Source organism: Rhinolophus hipposideros (genome assembly GCF_964194185.1).
Source record: "Rhinolophus hipposideros genome assembly, chromosome: 15".
Classification (NCBI taxonomy): domain Eukaryota; kingdom Metazoa; phylum Chordata; class Mammalia; order Chiroptera; family Rhinolophidae; genus Rhinolophus; species Rhinolophus hipposideros.
Window position 1 is genome coordinate 13,545,206 of NC_138061.1, and position 24,844 is coordinate 13,570,049.

General features: G+C 42.0%; 1 protein-coding gene across 27 annotated transcripts in view; it reads left to right on the forward strand.

Moving 5' to 3' along the window:
* The window catches only part of ABLIM1 (actin binding LIM protein 1), a 270,699-nt gene extending 246,172 nt beyond the window's left edge, over window positions 1-24,527 (forward strand). For 8 of the 27 annotated variants that reach the window (XM_081074430.1, XM_081074426.1, XM_081074427.1 and 5 more), the window contains 8 exons: window positions 7,809-7,856; window positions 13,078-13,169; window positions 14,383-14,488; window positions 16,006-16,070; window positions 16,713-16,773; window positions 18,359-18,447; window positions 19,367-19,447; window positions 20,548-24,526. In XM_081074430.1, coding sequence (XP_080930556.1) covers window positions 7,809-7,856; window positions 13,078-13,169; window positions 14,383-14,488; window positions 16,006-16,070; window positions 16,713-16,773; window positions 18,359-18,447; window positions 19,367-19,447; window positions 20,548-20,661 — 656 coding nt within the window. In that variant the 3' untranslated portion in view covers window positions 20,662-24,526. Of the gene's footprint in view, window positions 1-6,032; window positions 6,138-7,808; window positions 7,857-10,731; window positions 10,879-13,077; window positions 13,170-14,382; window positions 14,489-16,005; window positions 16,071-16,712; window positions 16,774-18,358; window positions 18,448-19,366; window positions 19,448-20,547 lie in introns of all 27 variants that reach the window. The other 19 variants (XM_081074429.1, XM_081074439.1, XM_081074438.1 and 16 more) reach the window with 5 other exon arrangements.
* The last annotated feature ends 317 nt before the right edge of the window (window positions 24,528-24,844 follow it).

Here is a 24,844-nt window from a genome sequence, read left to right on the forward strand (position 1 = left end):
AACTGCCTTGTTTGGTTATTATATGTTTCATCTTTCAGAAGAGATACTTTTTGTAGAAAGCAAAACACCACGAGCCCTGTGAAGTTATACAAAGTTTGTACACATAACACATCACAAAATATCTAGACTTACCATGCCTATGTCTGTAAGCAGCCTTATGGAGAGATAGAACACCCATATGGACGCTGGGTCCTGGGTTTGAATATTCTCTCTGTCACTTGCTAACGGTGGGATCTTGGATTGTTGACTTAGCTTTTTGAGGGTCACTTACCTCATCTATAAACCTCTCCTGGGCCGTTAGGGCACGTGACGTAAAGTGCCCTGATGTGTAGGAAGCTCTGAGCTCATGTCCATCTGTGGTTCCCCTCTGGCACGGTGCTCAGAAAGCACTTCCATTGTATATTCCGTTTGCTCTTTACAGCATCCCTGTGAAATAGGCCCAGGGCAGAGATGAGGTAGCTGAGGCCTGGACCAGTGCCCTGGCCAAGGACTCCCAAGTAGGAAGGTGGCAGCCCCTGGACCGGACCCTAAGCCTTCTCAGCCCTCATTCAGATTAGGTGTGTGTGTTTCAGTATCAATATACGTGAAGTATAATTTTTTAAAGCAAACTTTTATTTTCCATCTCTTTTTAACGAGACAATTGCACTCTTATCAAGAGTAAGACCAACAGCTACTTCAGTCATTTAAATTACAAAATGAATACATGTTTACTTGTCAGTAGAATTATCAAATGGTTATGGAAATTATAGTACCTCTCTGTGCCTAAGTAGTGCTTTATTAAAAAGGTAGATACCTGGTCTTTTCTGTTTTCAGTCTGAATTTGAAGTTTTTGACACAGATACTATGGGTTTCAGTTATAAAAAGCATTAGGCCAAGAGAGAGTAGCATGAACCCGAGCTTGTACTTCGAAAACATCTAATAGTCTCTCTTCCGTTCTCTTTTTACCAGACATGTGCCTATAGTTGGTTCATATGAAATAATTTACAAGTATATACTTCAGATACAAACTATAATGTACATAACAGTATCTGCTTAGTTTTAAAAATCAGACGAAATTTTTGCTAAACTACAAAATGAATCACAGAGAATTTGCATGTTAAAGATGTTGCTTAAAAAGCCTAATATAGTTAAATGGCTAAATGCTGATTCTCTGAGGAATTACTTCTCGGTTATTTTGAAAAAACATGTATCCCTGTGCATGGAAGCCTTCTCCAGCACTTGGAAATTTCAGCACGGAGGGAACTTACAACCATTTGAGAAATATATCTAAGGGATTGTTAAAATGGGGCAAAGTCTCCCAGAGTTTTCCATGGTCCCTCATTTGAACATTTACTTTTTATCTTGGAGTTTGTCTTGTGGTCTCGGGGAAGTTATTTTTAAAACAAATGTAAGCTGGGGAGCTTGAGGAGCCCAGGGTAGGGGGACCATCCCCAGGAACATATAGCTAGTAGCAGGGGGCCCTTGCCACTCGGGCAGCCAGAAGCCTAGCCTCCCACTGCCCAAGTTCACTTCCTGGTCCTTATTTCTCATGCATGTGACACAGGCCCCAGGGTCCACTGAGCTGAGGATGCCTGCATGGCTGTAAAGCTGAGACTCACATTGCAGGCTGGCTCTGTTTCATTGGCTTCCATTTTCTGTAACATCCGTCTTGTTTTCAGGGTGTTTTTATTTCTGTTTTCTGACCTTTCTTGTAGCCTCATTTTACACTGGTATGTCATTGTTGGACCATTTGGACAAGTGCATGCCTAGAGATTTGGAAAAACTATTTCCACTTTCTTTTGGGCTCTGTTAGTGCCTTGTTTTCTGAATTTCTCTTCCCTCCCCTTTGAAATATTGTGAGTCATTATGTTCTGTGTCCGTGAAGTGTAAGTCAGATTTGTGAGCAGGAGGGCTACATATATGAAGTCTCTTTGAAAGGAATCTTCCCTGTTTTGCTATAGAGATGAGTTGCTGGGATGCGGATATGTACTTTACACTTGCCGAAGGTAACCATAGCACTTACTGAAGCTTTAGGGAAGAACCAACAACCTTGAAACTCTGTCATGAAATTCTCGATGCTGCCAATTTTAAGGTCCCCTCAAAATATCCATTTATATTTTGAAATATAAGCATTTAGAGTCCAGAAAGCTAAGCAGTGCTCCAGCAGGTTCCCCCAGCAGACAAAAGCAGAGCCATTTCAACTCACTTGTCTTAGAATTTGTCACTTAGACTCTCAGGATGCCAACAAGAAGAATGAAAGTGAGGACAGAGCATTTGAGTTTGTTAAGCATAGTGAGAATCCTGAAAGTGTATGTATGATGTCCCAAGGACTGAAAATTGGCTTGTTAGGTGGACATAGAAGGAGCTGAAACTAAAGGCCAAGAAATATAAATATAAATATATAAATAATACACGCACACACACACACACACACACACACACACACACACACTCACACACATATATTAGCTTCTTATAATAGTTAAGATCACTAACAGAGTGAACCAATACAAGGACATATTTAAAGGAACTAAATGGCGCTGAGTGTGATATATACAATATTATATGATATATACATTTTTCATCAACGTCTTAACTCTGGGCTGATAGGTGATGGTGATGGTGGTGATGACACCTTCTATATAAGATATTTCATCTGATGCTTCATACATTACTTTGCCTAAGTGATGAACGAAGCACAAAAATAACCTTTTTAGGGCCCTCATCAGTTAGTTCCTTTTAGGATAGAGCTAAAATTTTGTTACTTAAAGATAGGGTATTTAAGTTCAAAACGGGAAAGAGGCCTCATCTTGAGAATTTTTCTTTTTCTTTGAAAAAGGCCAGATATTTGTAAAGCCTTTGGTATTTTAAGGGCTAAGAATCTGGTACCTACCGATGTTCTGCATCCTGAGACCTCATTTCCAAGGAGCCCTCATGACTGTGGCATGGGTGTGTGACTGAGTCTCTCTACCAAGTGTTTTAAACAGTTTTGTGGGAAGTCTTAAATGATTATAGAGTTAAATCTACTTACAAGACTTGAACATACTAGTGCTTTTTCTAGCAACTAGAGAGGTCACTGGTTGGTGAAAATATGCAGCAAATAAAGAACTGTGCCCAACTGGGGCACACGTTCAGCCAGAACGCACCACCAGGGGGTTCAGACGGCCCCTCCCCAGGCCCTGAGAGTCATTAGCCATCCCCGAGAAGTGATGGGCTTCTCCTGCCACTTGCCAGAAGGGCATCCTAGCGATAGAAAGATTTTTAATACTTGGGCAAATGCCTTTTCTAATAACCTGGGACCTCTGTGTCCCGTATCTGCTGATACTTGTGTGTGCGTGGGACACCAGCTAATCATTATCAAAACAAACTCAGTGGCGTTTCCTCTGATTGGGGATTCTAACCCAAAGCCGTGAGAACACTTCCCTGAAATATTTGATGTTCTACAAGTGTAGGAAGGTTAAAGGTGAAGGGTGACGAGCAGGGACCCAGGTGGTTCAGAAGCAGTAGCGCCCAGGGCTCAGAATCCCCAGGAAGTTTTCGAAAGATAACCCCAACTAAAGCAAGGGAGCTGAGTCTCTCTAGAACTTGTCTAGAGAATAACCCAGAAGAATTCTTGAGTCTTTCAATTATGGATTGCTCTTCTGAATAGTTTCTAATGTTTACAGGAGTAGAGAATTCTTCTCAAGTGAAACCATTAAATTAGGGTTATCAAGGATTGACGCTATTGGGAAAGCTATGGAAACGGGGTGCTGCTGTGATCCCAGTGCTGTATACTAGCTTGTGGCTGCTTTTAATTAAGAGAAAGGTGACAGTTAATCCTGCAGTGGTGCTTCCTAAATTAGGCTATCAGCCGCTGTAGAATTAATGAGTTGGCTTCCCTCAATCATTCATTCACAGAAATTTACTAGGCACTCACTCTTGGCCAGACCCTGGGCTAACACAGAGATGAATGAGGCCCAGTTCTAATTCAGCCTTAGATTTAAAACAGGACTTTCTTCCAAAAATAAATCACATTCCCCTTTCCCCTGCTTGCCTCTGCCTGTGTTTATTATACTTATTTTTTCAGACATGAGCTGGTTACTTCGCTTTAGGAGAGTAGTAGTAAATGAGATAACATTGCTTTGAAATAAGCTTTTACATAGATCAGCCGTTTGGGGTGAAGCTTCATAATTTTTAGAAGCTAACATCTAATTTAGATAGTAAAGGCTATATTATAATATACTGGGAGCTAGACGCTGAAGCAACTCAAGAAAAAAAAGACAAAAGTTTCAGTACAAAACTTTTTTATAATCAAAACCTAGAATAACCAAAAACCTAGAATATAAATTTGAGCCAGTCAACAAATTCAGATCTCATATCTGGAATCTTACTGCCTATTCAGTACTGATCTGTGCTCTGGGTACCTAAAAATACACATATTGAGAAATTAAAACTCGACGAAACCTGTCATTTTAAAACTTTAACAACTGACATCTTTCATATTTTGTTGGCCAGATTTCAAACATTTGGCTTACTTGAAGAAATTGGCTCTTATACACCCAAAACTAATAGAGTAAATGTCAATTTTATCTCATTTTTCAAAAATGTAAAAAAAGACAAAGTGCAAAAAAAATTTGGTTCGTGCTCTATTTTTTGAAGACCTATGATGTATTTAAAATTGTCAGCATTAATTGATAGATAGATAAATTGGTCTTCATCAAAATTTAGAAATTTTGTGCGGCAAAGGACACTATCAAAAAAGTAGAAGACAACTCACAGGATGAGAGAAAACATTTGTAGATCATATATTTGAGAAGGGACTATTATCCAGAATATGTAAAGAACTCTTACAACTTAATCATAAAAGTAATTATATTACTAATTCATTAACTTTCGATAGTGCTACATCTTCTGGGGTATTCTGGGGACAGATGTTCGCTGAAATGTGGGGAAGGAGGACAATTTAGGGCAATCACTGATCCCTTTCCGGTTTTGCACAAGTCTCAGTTCATCCCTGCAGTTCTCCTGGTCAGAAGGCACTGATGGTGGCTACGATAGCACACTAGGCTTTCGCAGCCAAGCCCCAGCTGTCCTTTCAAGCCTCTTCCCCATTCTCTCCGCCAAGAACACCATGCCATCTGGCCAAGACGGCCAGTCTAGTTGCTCCCACCCACAAGAGCCTTTCCACACTGCCTTCCTCATGTTACTCCAGCCCTCTGGAATCCGACCCTTTCCACCCTTCTGCCCACTTGGTGAGCTTCCTCTTCCACGCCCAGCTCGTCTAACATCTTTCTGTAACTGTCCTGAAGAATTGATGACACACACCTTCATCTGCGTGTCATAGAATTTTGCACCTACCTTTCATCTCCTTATCCTCGGCCATAGCTCAGTGCCCAGCCATAGGACATGTTCAGTAAATGTTTCACTGATGGAATTGTTAGACTGGGTGGAGCCTCATCTTTGAAGAGAAAGATGGAGAGAGGTATAAGTGGTCCCCCTGTACCTGGAAGAAAGGGGTCTGACTCTATCTGGTGTATTTCAAAGTGAGGCAACAGAAACATGCTGCAATGAAGGCATGCTGGGTTGCTAATGGAAGGACTGGTGACCACACAGGTTCCCAGACTTACCTTCCATTCAGAGAAATATATTCCAGCTGCCAGCCTCTGCCATCATGCTTGGAAATGATTGTATTTGGGTTTGCATATCCCACTCCTTTACATGCTTGGGACTTAATCCTCTAACAAGTGCTCCTGAATCATTAGCCAGCAGCTTTCATTCCTGTTAACCAACTTTCCATCGAATCAGTGCTCCTTCAACTGCATGCCGTTGGAATGACGCATCTTACTGTGAGCTGCTTTAACCTCGTTCCACTTGAACTCAAATCTCTCTTTGGGAAAACTAAGCCTTATGTCACCTTTGCAAGTCAAGTTGATAAATTGAGTTTGTTTCTTTTCGTTTCTCCTTTTTGATGTACCTCCTTCTGGTTTGTTGTTTTGAATTTTTATTACGCTTGCTTTGTTTTCTTTATTACTTTCCCTTTTCTCATTTTGTTTTCTCCATTCTTCTCATTGGAGGCAATGAGCCATCCAGCGGCCGGAACTCCCCTCTCCCCTACCGGCCAGACAGCCGCCCTCTAACTCCAACTTACGCTCAGGCCCCTAAACATTTCCATGTTCCAGGTAGGAGCTGACACAGTCTATGTCATGGTGTTCTGTCACAGTGTAGAATGTAGCCTTGTCACTGCTGTCTCGTCTCCATTTCTCATGCTCTTTCAATTGGGATTAACACCGTTGACAAACCCTAAATTGCAGGATCTGACCTTTCAAAAGTTTTGTGTGTGAAATGCCAGGAGTGTCCTGAAGGTTTGAGTTTTCTCAAAAATTTTTGAAGCGGGGGTGGGAGGCAGAGAGTGAAGGAATGAGGGTTGAATTGTTTTGTTCGTACTAAAATTTTAATTTTCCCTTTTATAGTAGTGTCTTCTAAGATATCACTCTGTGGTTTGGTGTCATTGATTAATTATCTCAATGACAATCTAGTTCCCTTTCTTTTCATTCTAAAGACTGAACCATAGCGTCACTTCAGAGTGCTTTTATTTTTCCTGTTTGTTTCCAATGTGGATAATCTTTCCACGGACTTTTCAGAGAGATATAAGATGGGATCAATTAGGTGTTTCTTCTGCAGTGTCTAACTCACTAACCACCTCCCTAGCCCACAAAGATATCTTGCAATTTAGGCTTGGTGCTGCAAGCTTCGCTCTGTAGTCACAAACATTTGCTGTCGCTGTACAAATAATAATTTGCATCAGGCACTGGAAAAAAATCAGAACCCATCAATGTCTTATTGTTGAAGGTCACCTTTATTTGTAAAGACAAGATTGGCCATCAGAAGTCACGTATGACTTTTTCATCAGAACTACATAGTTTTGCTTCTTTCAGCTACTGAAAGGGGTTTAATAGATTACCCATTATGTTAACATTAGTGTACGTTTTTTGGAATCTGTAATAGTTTTTTTCTTTTGCATTCCGAATTTACCTGATAAAACAGAGGAAACGTCAGTGAGATTCATACCACTAAGATAGGACTGCTTTTTTTTTTAAGTTTCATTGAACCTTGAAAATCAGTGTTACACATTAGAACATAAAGAATGCATTTAGAATTCCCCACCAAGATACAGTGCCCAAGATTCTGGAGAAACAAAGCTTTTAAAATTTCCTGACTATGTGCACTCAAAGTGAAATGGTAGCATAATCAAATGGGGTCCTGTATAAACAGATGAATATTTGGCATCTCTTTTCTTTTTTGTTTTTTAAAATTTGGCCAATAGAAGTCAGGATTTTGTTGAACCTGCTGGTGGTACATCAGACTGACTATTCTTGCACACAACAGCGTTCCTGTGTTTTAAAAAAGACTCTTAATTTGACTGCATTGCTTTCCACTGTTTCATGCATTTAGTTGAAAAGTAAATTGAGCCACTGGTATTTACCGGAAGCTCAATTTCTAGACAGTAGCAATTTGGGGATTTTCCCCAAACTGGTTACTTCTTCCTCACGATTAGAGTACCTCCACTTCTTCCTGTTTTATTTCACTTGCAGTGAAGTATGTATTTGAGATAAATGGCTCATGAATTAATTACATCTCTATATATCTTAAGATGTATTACAAAGTATTTCATATCACTTGTCTATAGTAAGTTGCTCATTCCTGTAATGTCTTCTCGTAACTTCAATCTTTGTAATACAAAAGTTAACCAACCTTGTGGGTGCTTTTTGTTCAAGAGTCTTCAGTTTGGTTTGCCTCTCGGTTGATCTGTTTTTCCCATAATCACACACCTTTGCTTTTCATTTCCACAGATCAAGGGACCAACATTTACCGAAAACCACCCATCTACAAACAGCATGGTAAAACCCGCTTTCCTCCGTGTAGCTATTTTAAGTAGCCGCGTCAGCCGAACCTCTCTTTGCTGTCGTCTGAAAGGCTTATCTGCTGCTGCTTTTAAGAATCAAACTGGGGCGCCAGGGTGTTATGCCTTTATGTTCTCCTAAGCTGCAAATATTGTGAAATTGGTTTTCCTAGATGGAGCACACTCAGCTTGGTCAGGAAGCTTCTAGCTCATTTCTGAGCCCATCAAACCATGTATCATTCCATTCATAGAGAAGGGGCAGTAGAAGCTACACAATAATTCACAAACACCCTACCAAGAGTTTTTTTTTCTTTGCTACTAAATAATTTAACCTCGATAATAACTTTGATCAACTTGTAATTTGTTTAACTAATTAAAACTAGTGAAAGCCAGTTACCTAAAAAAATTCATTTGACAAGCCTACATCAGCTTGGCTGTCCTGTTTCTTAGGGAGCATGCAGACATCTGTGCCCTGATGGTGGACACATGCTGGAACAGAGTCCTAGCCCTCGTCCCATCTTTTCACTTAACCAGCTTTGTGATTTAGGATGTCATGGACACAATTTCTCTGTCCCTCAGTTTTCTCATCTGTAAAAACCAATGAGTTAGGCTAGTTTGTCTCTGAAATTCCTGCAAACTGAGAATCACTGATAGGGATTTATAATTGTTTTCCTTTCCTGGGAATATGGAATTTTAAAATTCAGGATATTATATTCCTATATGTAAATCACACTTTCCTCCACCATTATTAGGTCTCTAAAGATTTATCTGCCTTACATCTTTGTGAGTGGATAGAAAGCCAAGACTGGTCTTCAGGTGATATCAGAAAATTATGCACAAATTGTGCCTGGAAATTTGAAGGCAGTTGACATTAATGAGTTCTTAAAGTGTAGGATATATGAAAAGCAAATAAAGTTAAAAATGTAGAAGGAAAATATTTCAGGCCAACCTTCTAGGGAAAAATAGAGAATGTATATATTATAATGATTCTAGAACTATGACGTTTCCCCCCATCTGTTTTTTTTTTTAATATTTCACACCATGTGCTTGCTTTTTAAGTTTGTTAACATTGTTTTTGTTTGTTTTTTATGGTTTAATGTCTTCTCACCCACTCATTAACATGTGAATGTTTACTGACTTCACCAATTCTAATGCGTAAGTACTGTTTGAAGTCATGCTTTTTTTAAAACTTAAGAATAAAATTCCCAGAGTTTGATTTATCAATTTAGAGATTTTTTTTTTAATTCTCAAATCTCTAGGCCCTGCCTCTCTAAACAAAAATAAGTAATTAAGCCTAAAGATAGGATAATATTAAATTACTTATTTAGAAGGGATTAATTGGCTTCTCAAAATTTACTTTGACTTTATTCTTAACACTCTTTCAGACTGTTATAATTAGTTAAGGGTAGCACAACCAAAGCAGCACTTCCCAAAGGACAGTCTCCAAAACAGCAGTTCAATGTGATAGAAATAGATGTTATACCAAAAACTGGTAGCTGTGCCCTGATGCATTTGAAAAATGCTAGATTTAAATAACGTCACGCTTTTTTTTTTTTTTTTTTTTTTTTTTTTGGTAATGCAGAACTTGGTCTTTAATCTGCTAACACATTTTGTCCCTCTTTAAGAGGAGGATATAAAGTATGAAGTATTTTCCACGCTGATTTGTTTTTTTTTCTCATGAGGTTAGAAATTCTGAGAAACACCGCTCCATGCCTGGCCAAGATTTTATTCCTTATTATTATAAAGGGCAACCTTAGTCAAGTCACTTAGGCAAATTGAGACCTACAAGGTTTCTCCAAGAAAGGGGCATGGGAACTGAAGATTCAAAAAGTTATTTCAAGATTTAAAAATCTGTGAGCCCACTAAGGGGGAAAGTTTTACGTGAAGGAGTATAAATATTTTTGTTTTTAAACGTTTAGTGACGTCCCAGGTCAGTGTGCACACTTAGCTAGAATCAGGAGCCGACCATTTATCCTGGTTTGTTTTGCTCCATCTCCGTGATTAGATTTGGGTCTCTAAGCCAAGGACTCCTCCTCTAGCAAAGCCATTAAGAACTGTCTGAACGATGCTGCTGCTCTTCTGGCTTTTGTTGTTTTAAAGTTGGATACCTCACTTGTATGTGCAGACCCTTGAACAAAACAGAGAGTGGATATGTCCAACCTAAGTCACAATGCGAAATTCCTGCAAGTGGGTCTTCCCATTTCCATTTCTCTTCAGACTCAAGGCCACATATATCATATGTAAGGATTAAAATAGACTGGATCATTATGTTTGTAGCAGAGAAGCCACAAAGACAAAGCCAGCCAGCCCTTTAATGATGAACAACTACAGTTCATCAATGACAGTGTCATTAAATGACAGTGGCATGCTTTTAACTTAACTCTGTAATTTCAAATTACTGATTCAAATTTCTAATTGCTCCAGAAGAGGATTGCCCAATCGAACTCTCTAGGATGATGGAAATGTTCCGTCAATGTGCTGCCCAATATAGTAGCCCCTGACCCCACATGGCTATTGAGCACTTAAAATGTGGCTAGTGCAACGGAGGAACTGCATTTTAATTTTAATAATCGTTTCATTTAATTTGATTATTTCTTATTTAAATAAGCACGTGTAGCTGTTATTGGACAGCACAGCTCTAGAGCAAGGTTTTGCAGATATAGATACAAAAGGAAGCTGAGCTTCTGACAGAACATCAGGAAAATGAGCTGAGGTGTCTCTAGGCACCACTGAGTGGCTGGGCAATAGCGAAGGGCGATCCCCAGAGCTTTCTGGAGTTGAAACTTTTGCCAGAGCACAAGAAAACTGTGTAGGTGGGTTTACCACCACGACCTTGCAGACCAGTAGCTAAGATCCCCCTGGTTCCCGTCTAGATGCAGCTTTCTTGGCAGCCCAGAACAAGTCTTCAGAAGACATCATCAAGTTTTCCAAGTTCCCAGCAGCCCAGGCTCCAGACCCCAGCGAAATACCAAAGATTGAGACGGACCACTGGCCTGGTCCCCCCTCACTTGCCGCTATAGGTATGCGACTATTACAGCTAAGCCACATGGACAAATTGCTAGGAGATCTCTAAATGAAATGCTTAAACATATGCGAGAAAATGTGTCCTCTCTGAAAGGTTTTTTAAGAAAAATATGACCAAGAGGTAGAATAGTGGATAGAACTGATGTGGTTTTAATGTGTGTACAAAAAGCTTCAAAGTTACAAACACCCAGTCACCAGAGCCTTACTCTAACCGAACCACCAAGATGCAGAACTGGTCTAAAACGGATAACGTGCATGGACCCTCGAATTTATCGCTGCAAAATCAGTAACTCTTGTGAACACCATTGAATCAAAGCCTCTTGGCAAGAACATGGTTCTATATAATTAGAATCTAGTGGGTGAATTTACCGAGTGTCCACAGAAGCGTGACTTCTTTCAGTTGAATTTGTTTTAGACTATTTCTGAATTGTAATTACAATTCTCTTAACCAATCTTAACAGTGAAGCACTTTCACTTTTCTTCCGAGGTCATGTTCTCCATTACTAAGAGGGCTCTTACAGAGTAATGGGTGTTCTGAAATATTTATTCCTGGTGTAAAGTTACGTGATTTTACATCTATCATTTCCATGAATTCTGTGCTAAAATGTCACGTTTGAGCTTTCATTCTTTGCTTTGAACCACAAATTTATGCTTTAGAATTGTGTCTGTGTCTTACTGTTTTGTCAGTCATGAAATCACTTGGCCTAAAAAGTGGTATTAGCAAACTCAGAAGCTAATGTAGAAAATTTAGCGAGTTGGCTTTACAAATAGATGGTTGTCTTATCACATTTCCGTTAACAACCTAAAAGGCCTTCAATTTTCCAAACTTTCCAAGTTTTCTTCATCATGCTATTTTTTCATCAAGTTATTTTTGGAATAAACTTTTACTTATATAGTGGATTTTAAGGCAATTTGTATATATAGAAATAGTCGAAGGAAAATCAACCTCTTGGGTTCATTATTCACAAGTATTCTTTACGTTGTATTGACTTGAGATATATATCGAATTCTTCCAAACTTGTCTATTAATTTTTATTAGTATACACTAAAGAGAGAATATTCACATTGAGATTTATGATTTTAGGAGCCATCATCAGCTTTGCTGTGTCTGTCCATGCCCTCCCGGCAGTTCAGGAGCTTTGAGGTTTTCAATTCAGTCACATTGTTAAGTGGGGACACTACAGCAGCCATACTCTTGGGGAGAATTAATATTTTGTTTTTGAAACTGTCTTCACTAAATAGTTTAAAGCTCTTTTGGGTTACAAAAATGTAGACAATTTATGGTCCATTAATCAAAATAAGAAAAACAGACTATTAGTTAAAGTGTGTTTTGATTAGATTAACAAGCTTTCCTGTTTCCTCCCATAGCCAGATTAATCCAAGCAATTTAGGAAAAACAATAATTATCTTAATTTTCCAACCATACAGACTCCTCCGATGTACTCCCTGTCTCCTTTTTACCAGGAAGCTTAAAAATTGTACATGATTTGCTGTGTTGTACTGAAGTAACTTTTTAGCTGTGTTGCTATAACAGTTTTTATTGAGTTTTATTAACAGAAAACTTTTTGTGACAACTTTTCAAAGGTTTGAGAAAAAGGAAACATGAGAGACCCGTCCCTTAAGAGAAAAATTAGAAGCATACTTGTTAATGAATTTATTAAGCGTAGAAGACAGGGTGATCTTATGATGGCAAGTCTATATATTCAGAAAAAGAGGAAACTACAAGATTTTAAAACTCATCACATGAGAGTGATTCTCTTATCTATTTAAAGGCATCTAGATGAATCTGGATGTCTCTCTATTTGAAAATAATTGACCTCAGGGACATCAAAATAGTAATTGTAGATGCCCCTCCCACTTACTACAGAGAGTGCTAACCAGTGCTCAGTTGGGATGACCTTGACCCAATCAGTAGCAGCCCCGCATTCTAATCGAGCAGACAAATTATTGAGAGGCCAAAATGCTGTCTTACTGGATCACACATTCAACTGGTTTGTCAAAGAGACCCAGTGTCTCCAGAAATCAGCCAGTAGTGCTAAACTGGTAGCAGGCTCTTTTTTCCCTTGTGCTGTTCATTCATGTTTAAGACCACTGCTGACTTTGCCAGCCTGACAAGTTGAGTGCAGAGGGACTAGTCCCTTAAGAACCCCTTGCCGTGGGGCTGATGTGAGAAGTTGTCTTTGCTGTGGAATTAGGAGCTGACATGAGACGCAGATCTAGTGGCAGAGAGGAAGATGATGAGGAACTCCTGAGACGCCGGCAGCTTCAAGAAGAGCAATTAATGAAGGTTTGTCCTTAAACTACTTTGCTGCAGTCTTCTTCAGTTCTATTTGGTCTATATTTTTTAAACGATTACTATGGGCAGGCCACGAACGATGAGCAAGAAGTGGTCCCAGTGTTCAAGGGTTGCAACTAGTGACCATAACAAAGCAGAGTACGCAGTAGGTTCTGGGAGAGATTATCTGGAGGTGGGAAGTCAGAGGGACGCGGAGTGGTGGGGCTTCTGCAAGGAGAGTGAGACCCTGTGTAGGACATGTGTGAGAGGGGTGCATGTGTTGAAAGGATGCTAAAGGGCCAGATAGAGCCAAGGTGTATACCCAGGCAGTGCAACGCCTTCCTTCCCTCGTGCAGGCTCTGTTGACGTTTTTCCCTTGGGATCAAGCATTTCTCCAAGTCTTTCCTTGGGACTCCTAGGACGTTGTGTGTATAGCTAGGCCAGGTGAGAAGGGATAAAATAGACTGCCACAAAGAAGCCCTCATTATACCCTCCTACCTACGACATGAGCCTGCAACATCCCGTAAGACCCATAGAAGGAGAGCCAATTATGGCCTTGGGTAGGGGGAGTCAGGAAATTATAAACTCTCCCAGCAATGAAGAACTGATGAATCCCATCATATGACACTTAACAAAGATAATTATATAAGAAATGTACATGATACTAGTTATGTGGAGGGGTAGGATACAAAGTTGCATTTATAGAATGATCCCGGTTTTATATAAGATATGCATGGAAAAATGGATATAAATTAAAATGTAAATGGTTATTTCTGAGTGGTGGGTTATGGGTTGCTCTTCTTTCCATATGAATTTTCTAAACTCTACAGTGAGCACGTATTACTTTTGTGTGTGTGTTTAAACAAATCAATGTAATTCATTTTTGAAAACTATGCCCAACCTCCCCTTCCCATGTCAAAAATCTGCACATATTCACACATGCCTCCTGAGGTCACCTGCTGGCACTTTGGGGGAGGAAAGGGAGGGAGAACATTCTTCTGACATGGTGTCTGACTTAGGGAAATGGACCCTTGACATTGAAAAGGCTGAGGGGGTAAAGGTCCAAAACCTGGCCTACCTCTTGAGGAACGACAAGGTTCTGGGACTATACACATCCAGCAGTCTCCCGAGCCAGGAATTTCTTGTAAGACCTTCAAAAAAGAAATTGCATTTCCATGAAAGTAATTGCAGACTTTACTTTCATTTTTCTTTTCTTTGTGAATAGCTCAACTCAGGCCTAGGGCAGCTGATATTGAAAGAAGAGATGGAAAAGGAGAACCGGGAGAGGTCATCCCTATCAGCCAGTCGCTATGATTCTCCCATCAACTCAGGTGAGCATTAGACCCGCCTCCCCTGAGCCGAGGTCAGGCCACCTGCCTGCAAGGAGCCAGGGCCTTGTCTGCTGGAACCCACAGAGTGCTCGACAGGAAAGGAAGGGTGGGAAACCCAGTTCACGTCAACTTGGCTTATATGTATGTCATAATTCTTCCTTAAATGTGTGTTTCCGTCCTTCTGGGAATGGGGGAGCCCTTAGAGGACCTCAAGGATACGCATCAGTTGGCAATAGTCGTCTCAGAAGGAGGCAGCGTGAAGGAACACCATATAGAGAACAGAATGCTTTTGGACTGTAGAGAGCATGAATAATGTTTTCTAAGCATTATGATTTTATATTAACATAGTCAATACAAGAGCTGAAGACAAACTGTGTTTGTGGTACTTTGAAAGGCGATTACTTAGGTACTGGGGTCGAAACCGTCTATCAGGATGTTTTCCCCTGCTTATATTTGTCAGATGCCAATTCTCTCTTAACCCACAAGATTTCTTGTCCCGCGTTCTGAACTAGTGCATAATTTCCTGAGCTTTCCTTTGACACTGTGTTTAGTGTTTCCTATATGCAAGCATATTTGCTAAACATGATTTCATTTCATCTTCACATTGTGACAACAAAGTAGGTGATATTATTATTATCCCCTTTTGCAGCTCGGGAAGTTTAAGTCACTTACCCATTGTCACACCACAAATGACCAGCAACACTCGGATCTAGGAGTCCAACCCCAGAGCCCACCCACACTCTTAACTAGATGTCCTGCTGCTTCTCATAGACGCCTCCCTGGCGTTGATCTTGGATTAGGTGGTGAACTAATCTTTAGAGTTCCATCTAATTCTGTGATTCTGTTCTATAAGAGTATATGGCACTAGATCTACATGGACCAAACTATGAAGACTTAAAAAGATGAGCTACTGTACCCAAACAAGGTGTTAAGTAGCAGAGCCAGAACTCCAGCCCAGGTCTGCTTTCCCCAAAGCCCAGCAGTTTGGCAGGCGTTCATGCTGTTGGTCGATGAGACACCCTATCCCGGGCATCCCCAGGGGTCCAGCTGTGGTCGGCCCGTAGGTCTTGATAACTTGCATGGTTGCCTTTGTGTCAGTGATTGCCACCATACCAACTGAGGCATGGGCTTAGGCATCCCGATAGCCCTGGGTTCTATTTGTTGCTCAGCTATTTACAACCTGAACGACCTTGGACGAGAGACTTAACTTTTCTGAGCTCCTATGTCTTCTTTTTTAAAATGGAAATAATAACAGTGTTATTCGTGTTGTATTGAGGATTCAGAGAGAAAGTAGGCAGAGCACTTCTCCCTTACCCTCCCGTCCTCGGTGGTATCACTGCCCACCCATTCCTGCACACCCAGTCTGGTGGCATTTGGTGAACATTTGAGCCCAATGCTATTTGCATTTTTTTTTCTAAATCTTCTATTCTACAAGGTAGAAGATACACTGCCAATTTCATTGAAGGATCGAATTTCCGATTTCCTAACCATTGCTTTTTTACCTTTTTCTCATTTAGCTTCTCATGTTCTGTCATCTAAAACCTCCTCCCTCCCAGGCTATGGAAGAAACGGGCTTCACCGGGTAAGATTTCTCAATCAGTGGTTTCTGAATTTATTCCCTCTTCAGTCCTGGTTGAAGTGCTGACATATTGTCTGAATATGTCTGACATTATGATCTCAGTGTTGGAATATAATGAAAATTATAATCTCCCTGATGTCCTGGTAAATCACTTTGAGTCACGGGCAAAATAAAATATTTCTATTGAGAGAAAGAGAAATTGACTTTAGGTAAGAGAATAGCCTGTGTAAGTTTATGGGAAGACTAGATTAAGTAACACAGTGGCAAATATTTCTACCATCAAGCAAAAAGTAATTACTTGACTCATTATCTCTGCTGTAAAAAGACAGAAGAAAGTTTGTTGAAACCACCCTCCCCATAACGCATAGAATAAAAGTAATGGTGTCATTCCGTGGAGAAATGTATTTTAATTTATCAGCAAGAGATACCTGCTTACCTTCTGAGCAGTGGCATTGAATGTACTACCAAAGACAAAGAGATTTTTCAGAGTTGTAAAAGAAGAAATAGGAGAGACAATTATGAGGGTCCAGGAATGCAGTTTGGGAAGAACCCTTAGGTTTTGTGAATTTTTTCTTCCTCTTCCCCTGATTCCAAAATGGTCACTGTGGGGTAGATGTTCTAATCCTATCTTTTTTCTCATTTCAGCCGGTTTCTACAGACTTTGCTCAGTACAACAGCTACGGGGACGTGAGCGGGAGCATGCGAGGTGAGGGGCCTGCAGCCGCACTGTTGACTGACAATGGCTGAGGGGAGGAGAGGCTATGTGATCACGAGTACATTAACCGGACTCATGCTCTAGTCCAGGGGTGTCCAAACTGCGGCCCGCAGGCCAACTGCAGCCCACAATTCATTGTTAATAGGCCCGCAGCAAATTCCAAAAATATATTTAGTTTACTTAAACCAGGTGAGGCAATACGTACTTCACCTCGAGTGAGTGGCCCAGCTGTTTGTGTATTTTACTGCATATGGCCCTTGGTAAAAAACGTTGAAAAAAGTTTGGACATCCCTGCTCTAGTCCATTCTGAAAGAGCGATCACGTCTATCCTCTGTGAGCTCACAGAGCCTTTATTAAAATCTCAGAGGCTCTCTAGTGAAATGAGACCACGAGAAGCTAGTTTGCAAGAATGAATTCGTTGCTCCTACTATGTACTGAGGACTCAGTGGGGGTCCAGCGATGGCCTCTACCTTCAAAAATGCATATGGCCGAGGGAAAGAGAGAGAGAAGCTCCGTGTCATAAGTGCTCTGATTGGAGGTGCAGATTGAAGGCAGAAACACCTTCAGGGTGTCTGGGAAAGTCAGGGAAAGGAAAAGGTGTTTTAACTGATAACTAACCCCAGAGCAGCCATATCCTGGCTTCAGGGAGGCAGGTGGGCAGGGTGTGCCGAGACCCGGAGCGGGGATAGGACATGGGTCATTGGGGAATGCTTGGGGAATTACAATAGGATGTGGTCTCTCTGTGCATGTTTGCATGTCTCTCTATGGTTTTTCCCTTCTGATAGTTTCTTTTTCTTTCCTTTCCAGACTACCAGGTATGGAACACTGTCTTTCTTGAGTTGGCCACACCAGCACAACAGCCATGTTTCAATCCAGATGTGTGTCGCTGCTGCAGGGCTTCTGTTTAGAAGATGCTGATTTTGGTTGATCTGTGTCATCATTCGTCCATAGCCTGAGGAGCAGGGATGCCTGTGTACAGACCAAGCTTTCCCTGCAGGCCTTGGGGACATGGCATGAGCCAGGCCAGGTGTCGGAGGACTCTCTTACTCTGGCTTTGGAGTGTCCTCTCTGGGGTAGAAGTGGATCAGCATCGAGGGTCCATCCATGCACAGTTTATTTTCTTTTAGTTGCAGTCACTCAGCATTGTAGGCCTTCCCTCCTTTGAAAAGAAATTTCTGTCTGGGCGAAAAGGAAAGAGCTGCTGTGGTACTATTCCTTTTTTCCTAGAACTGAAACCTTGTAGCATTATAATGGAGAATGAGGAAAGGAAAAGTATGCAAAGAAACCTAAGATAAAAATAAGGAATTAACAATCATAAACTTGGCAGTGTTTTTTGAGATACCCTATGCTTTCATGCAGGGACCCTAAATTCAGGGATTAGTACTACTAAGCCAGATGTCTTCGCAACTTGATTATAAAAGAGCAGTATCCCTGTTCTTACTCAGCAAGGATCTTGTTTTGAAAAACCTGTAGTAATTAAGATGACACCTCTATAAAATGGCGATGAGGCCATGAGACCCCAGCAGGGAGGTTTGGGAGCCCCAGCTTCCCTGCTGTCATGTACTCCTTGAACCAGCTTTTGTGTTACAGACCCTCCCGGATGGCCACATGCCTGGAATGAGAATGGACCGAGGAGTGTCGATGCCCAATATGTTGGAGCCAAAGGCAAGTGCTGCTGTTCTCTTTGCTCTCATACAGGGGTGACAGCTGAGACATAACCCTAAAAAGATTTGGTCTTAATGTCTTTTCACCATTCTCAGCCTGTTGAGGCCCCCTGGGCTCTAGGCTGGGGCATTTGACAAGCCATGTCATAAAGCACCTTGCCATCCTGCTGGCTTTGTCACACCAGGTCAAGTTTCAGTCCTCACAGGGCTTCCCAGTGAAGTACCTGCACGTCTCCTATGACCTCGATATTAACATGGCCCTTCAAGGTCGTGAGCACTGCAAGCCATGCCCAGACCACTCCAGATTGGGTGACCGACACATTCCAGTTTGCCCAGGACATTCCCAGTTTAGCCCTGGAAGTCTTGCATCCCAGGACCTTCCTTAGCCGTGGGCAAACTGGGATGGTCGGTTGCCCTACCTCCAGAACATCCTGTACTTCCAGAGGTGTCCAGCGGCCGTGCTCCATGGGGACCGTAATTGGTACTTAGTTCAGTGTATCATCCACCAGAACACTGCCCCGGGCCTGCCTGGCTCCATGGGTCTGAGAGCCAATCATGGAACCAGATTGTCAAAGTATACATAAAGGTATCCTGCAGTATAAAGGAGTAACAATGGCGGGTAATTTCAGTTCTCTTCTCATTTTTACTTTCATCCCCAAGACATAATAATTTACATTCTTTCACACTACAGACCTCTCCAAAGGCACAGTGCGTGAGAAGCTGGCGGGGAGTTCATTCGGAATATGTTAAGAATCTAGCCCTGTATACTAGAAACTCGAGAGAGGAACGGCCATCACTTAGATGCTCTAATTAGGATCTCTAGAAGCTCTATCTTGGGAGTACCAGGTTTTAGGTAGATTCTGCTTGTTAATAAAATAGACAGCCTTGTTCTAGAAGAAGTGTTTTTCTTTACTTCTCAGATATTTCCATATGAAATGCTCATGGTGACCAACAGAGGGCGCAACAAAATCCTGAGAGATGTGGACAGAACCAGGCTGGAGGTAAAAAAATAATAATAACAATAAAATAAATCTAGTCCCAACTGCAAATCCCTGTGCATTTCCCCTAAGAAATGTTTTGGTGAAGGCAAGAAAATGAAGAAGATCAACCTCATATTGTAGGTAGAATTAAGAGATAACGTTGGAGGAAACCCCAAATTTACACTTAAAAAGATTAGCATAAGTAAAATCCAGAAGACACGGCAGGATTTTAGCCATTTTCTTTGGAAACGTGATGCTGCCACAATTATGGCTGGTGGTGTAGAATGGAGTCTCTATGCCTCTTTAGATATCCCCAGCTCCTTATCTTTCCCCGAGCCTAGGTTGAGTTCTTTGAGAAGGGAGGGAGTGCTCAATAAAGAGGTTTGTGCTGGACAAGTTTCTCTCCTGGCTGCTTCCGCGTTCCTCGTTGAGGGTTATCTGACATATCCAAGACCTCCTTAGACATGGAAGACTGATCTTTGTACTTTTCTATCTGAATGATTTTAATTAAGAAAAGCTCTGGCTGCCAGTCTCATAAAGAATCATTATTTTTCCCTAACAAAAAGCAGTACCTTTGTACATGATGTCAGCCTGGCACAGAGAATAAAGGCGCCAGTATTCTAAGGGAACTTTTCTAGTAGGGACGACAGATGGAGGCTCTCCTCAGTAGGCCAGGCATCCATCCACCTCAATTCCTGTGGCTGAGCCAGGAGGAAGCCCGGGGGCTCCCTGAGGACCCCTCTGAAAGTCTCTTGCTCTGGCTTTCTTACTGCAATGGTCCATTTTCTCTGCATCTTCTCAACGTCCCAAAGACCTGAAGTAGAGTCACCTCCAGCATAATAAATCACCTTCCTATGTCCCATCACCATTCCGTGTCCTTTTAATAATCATTAGTACTCCGCCAGCTCTCTTGTTTGGTGGGGAGGGTGCCTCACCTGGCCTGACCAGGAAAGGAATAATAACTGGGTCCAGTCAGTGCCTGTTAACCAGCCTCAGAGGTACACCCCTCTTTTGTCATTCTGCCTTGCTCTTCAGAATGATTGCTTGTAAACGGAAGAGCAATTCTCGAAGTCATCTGCGTGGACCTCAGGACTGACCACAGTTCTTTTCTCTCTCTGCAGCGCCACTTAGCCCCAGAAGTGTTTCGGGAAATCTTTGGAATGTCCATACAGGAGTTTGACAAGTTACCTCTTTGGAGACGCAACGACATGAAGAAAAAAGCAAAACTCTTCTAAGGTCCCACGCGTAGACAGCAATTAGAAAAAGGATTAACTAACAATGGCGGGGACACATAGGATGTTGTATTAAGGCCCAAACTTGATTGGAGATTTTGCCAACACCTGTCCCTCAGGAACAACAAAGAGGGGAAATCTGATTAAAACACTCACGGGCCAAACATTGGGCCAGCCAGCGGCAACACTTGACAAGAAGCAATGGGGTAGAAATTTCTATGTTCCCACACTCGACAGTAGTGCTTACACGCGACCTTTCTACGTCACCTAATGTACCCAACAGGAGCCACTTCTTTTGTTTTCCTTTAACTGTTGTCCAACAATAGTGCTGACTATGGATAAGAGCCCTCAAGTGTCCTTAGGATGCCGCATGGAACACACAACAGCTGTCCTAATTCCAAAGTATGAATATATTTATTATGTAGCACTGTGGCTAAGGAGGAAGAGCCCGAGGGACGTATCCATGTGGGAGCAGCCATTTTGCACATGCCTTTCCTCACTGCCTCCTGCAGCTCTGCCTGTGCTCCAGCAGGACGGAAATCAGAGTTGGGGAACCCAGTGGCTCAGTCTGAGTGGCCAGAATAGCAGCCGGAATCATTTTTAACAAGCTCCTTCTTCTCCACTGTTTGCTAGAACCTGGTTCACAAGTTACTTAGGTATTACTAACAACAACAACAAAAGTTTTTTACGAGAAAGAGAAGGAGAGGGAATGAAAGGAAAACCTCCCTTAACTCTTTTTCTGCTTCAGATAGTATGCTTCATTTTTCCTCCCCACCAAGAACAGGAGCTCTCAGGTCCCCTTTTGCAAAGAAAGGAAAAGAAAAAATTGTCTCCAGATTGATCCAACTGCATGCTGTTAGATGATCTTTGCCCAGAGGCCATTGCACTCTAGGCAAAAAGAAAGTCCTGTGTCCCCCCAATGCAAATTCGTCCACCCCATAGCCTCTGTTCTGTTTCTAACAACCTCATAATCGGATCATGCCCACGCTGGTTTAGGGTCTTTTTAAGGCCTTTTCAGTAGTAGGCTAAGGAAAGGCATGATTTTCTATTTTAAGTCTCTGCAACTCCAAGGTAGATGGCCTCGAACTGATTTAATTTGGCCGTTTCAGCTTTCCTTCTCGCTGGCCCTGTTGACCTCATGGTGTGTATGTGTGCGCATGCGTGCGTGCGTGGGACCCACTGACATATTTTGCAAATGGCTCCGATGGGGTGGACCTGAGGACGCCAGCTCTTCCTTGGTCTGCAGCCAGACTGCAGCTTGCAGTTTTGCCTTCACATGTCAGTTGCCTCTTGCTTCATTCGGTATTTCTGCTGTCCCATCTTCTCTCTGACCTCTCTTGCAACTGGCAGCCTGTGGGTCCCAGTCCTTGCTTTGCTCTGGCAAAGTGTGAGGGGTGGGGACCCCTGTGTATTCCCAGTGTTTTCCTCCCACAATCAATGACAAGGATGGCCAAGTGGGTCCCAGTGCTAGGCTTGTTTTCATTATGGGGATAATAAAGGACCCTGAATGTTTTCATTGGTTAATGAGGTATGCCCCATGCACATGCAGGGCAAACATCAATATAAGAAGAATTGCTACTAAAAGAACTAAAACCCCAAAGCTGCTTCCTCAAACGAAACTCTACTTTTCTTGTGTCTTTTGAATTCAGTTTTGCATCCAACTGAGAGGAAAGAAAAGCTTCTTTCCACATCAAGCATATTAGCAAATTTAAATAACACACCGCCAGCAGAAGGCGCCAGCTGGAGGGATGGGTCATGGGGCCACCTGCTTCTCCTAACTGCCAAATCCAGTACGTGGGCTACCACGCACTATCTGTTTTGTTAAACTGAGCTCAGCATGCTTGTCCTCAAAACGTCCAGGCCGCTGCACCAGGGGTCAGTGTTCTCTGCTTGAACCCCGCCCTGCACTGCACAGAAGAATTCCAGTTGTTAACACAGTCAAACGAACGCGATTCTTTAGGAAAGGATTCCGACACACGGCAGCCTTCCCAGGTGTATACATAAAGGGCTACATTTTTTGAGCATTGGGCTTCCTTGTGATGCTTTCGGCACACTGATTACGTGGAGTAAAAGAGGCCTCTGTGGCAACATGAAAGTCAGAGCTTCCTTGAAAGTTTCTTCCAGAAAAGCCAGCACACCATTTAGTCTTCCTGTGTGATTCATGGTGACATGTGAAGAGCCCTGGAAAGCTTGTACAGATAGCTGTGCAGATTTTGGTTTGGGTTAGTTAGGAAATGTTCGTAATGTGACTTTTTTCAATAAAGATAAACTGCCTGTTCTCTGAAACCTCGAACAGAGAAGCTAGAGTTAATGGGTAATAAGGTGAAGAGGAAAAAAAAAAAAGAGTAGTTTTTATCTGACATGTCCTTTAGTCTCTCCCCCTCCCCCCAGTTGCGTTGTTCCCAAGCTAAATTTCCTCCTCTGAGGTGAGGCTGGACCAACTCTCTGCCCTCATCCTCTCCATCTAGTTCTGTCAATCACCTTTACTTGGAGAAGTCTCGCTTCCCAGGTGATTGTATAAAATCAATGTGCTTTTGCAAGTTTAAAACATTCAAATTAACCACTTTTGACTACGCAGGTCTTTCTAAAAACTCTTTTCATCAAACTTGGTGTGAGCATTCTCCTGTATTTGGAAGGGGCAGGCGACCCTTCAAAGGTGGGCTCAGAGCCCTCTCTCTGACAGGAAAGATGGTGGGAGGATATTGAACCCCATGTCACTGGCCCGCCTATGTCCTCTAAAGTAAGCTCAGTTGTTACAAACCACCTCTTCAGTATTTCTGGCCACTGTTTACTCAGTACTTCCTAAGCCAGCTTTGATTGTATTTGATTTTTAAAAGCATTTTCTGTTGTTTGTCAGAATGCCCTAAAACTCACTCATTAGCTCTTGAAGAACGTTCTACCTAGAAAAAGAAATCATTTTGGACTTGAGAATTGCAACACCACCACCCTATAGGGATGTACATTAAGGGACCCAACATTTTTTTTTTTAAGTTTACTTTGGCATTTAAAAAAAAAATTATTACCTTTCCATTTTCTGCCCAGGAAACCACCTATACGGAGGTAACAGATGCTCTTTGCATATGGATTGTTTTTATTTGGGCAAGATGAATTAACGGCAAACTCAAAAAGGAAGGAAGAGGAGGTCAGTTTAAACTGAAAGAAACTTTGTAAACATGTGTCCACAGCAAAATTAAACAAATCCAACATTTTCTGATGCTTAGTGTAATGGAGTGGCGATTGTTATCATTAAATGAAATTCTTCCCCAGAGCATCTCTCCCAAGAGTGAAGATCCCATGAGTCACTTTCCAGGCCCATTCACCAAAGGTAGAAGGAGACGATACTAGGACACTGACGTTCAGAAAGGTGGGAGCCGCTTAACCATCACATATGCATGTTTCTTCACCCTAGGGAAGAGAAAACTGGGGTCCACAAAATTGTGATTCTGTGGGGGTTTATGTACAGACTCATCCGGTAATGAATGTGTGTGGTTTCCATGTGTGGCTGGCCATCCTGCATCGAAGCTCTCTCAGTTCTTTTACTTTCAGTTGGGTTTATGGAATTTCTTTTCAAATGTTGGAAGACCCACCATCCTTCCTGCCCTCCCTCCCCTTTCAGACCTATGAAAGCAAATATTTGGAAGAACTGCTGTGTAAAAGATGTGTTGTGTCCCCTGTGAAAGTGAGTGGGTGTCCATCTGCAGCCCGACTACCACATGCTAGTCTGCAGAGGCGGCCCGTAGGCCCACGTGGCTGCGCTTACGATTCTGACCTGCCCCACGCTCCCGTTGCAAGTAGCGCTCGCCACTCCTCTGCGTTCTGTTGTGCTCACAACTCGGAATAAAGTGTGTGCTTTATTCGTACATGCCTCCATGCTGTGTTTCCTTTCTTGTTCCCCTGCTCCCTTGAAAGGTTGGTCCCATTGGAAGAAGTATCAGCCCTACTTCCAGTAACCCAAACAAAGTCAGCATCAAACCAAAGCGTTAGGAATGTGTTATTATCACGTAGGAAGGCCTGTTAAACAGGGAAACGCAACAAAATAATCCTGGGGTATTCCAGGACTGTCCAATCATCTGGACCCCAGTGACGAAGTCGACTAAAGGAAAAGAATTGAATAGAGCCGTCGCACTGGCTGGTGTTTGATTTTTGTCTGTGACACAATCTCATCTTTTAGACAGGGCTAGGGGGT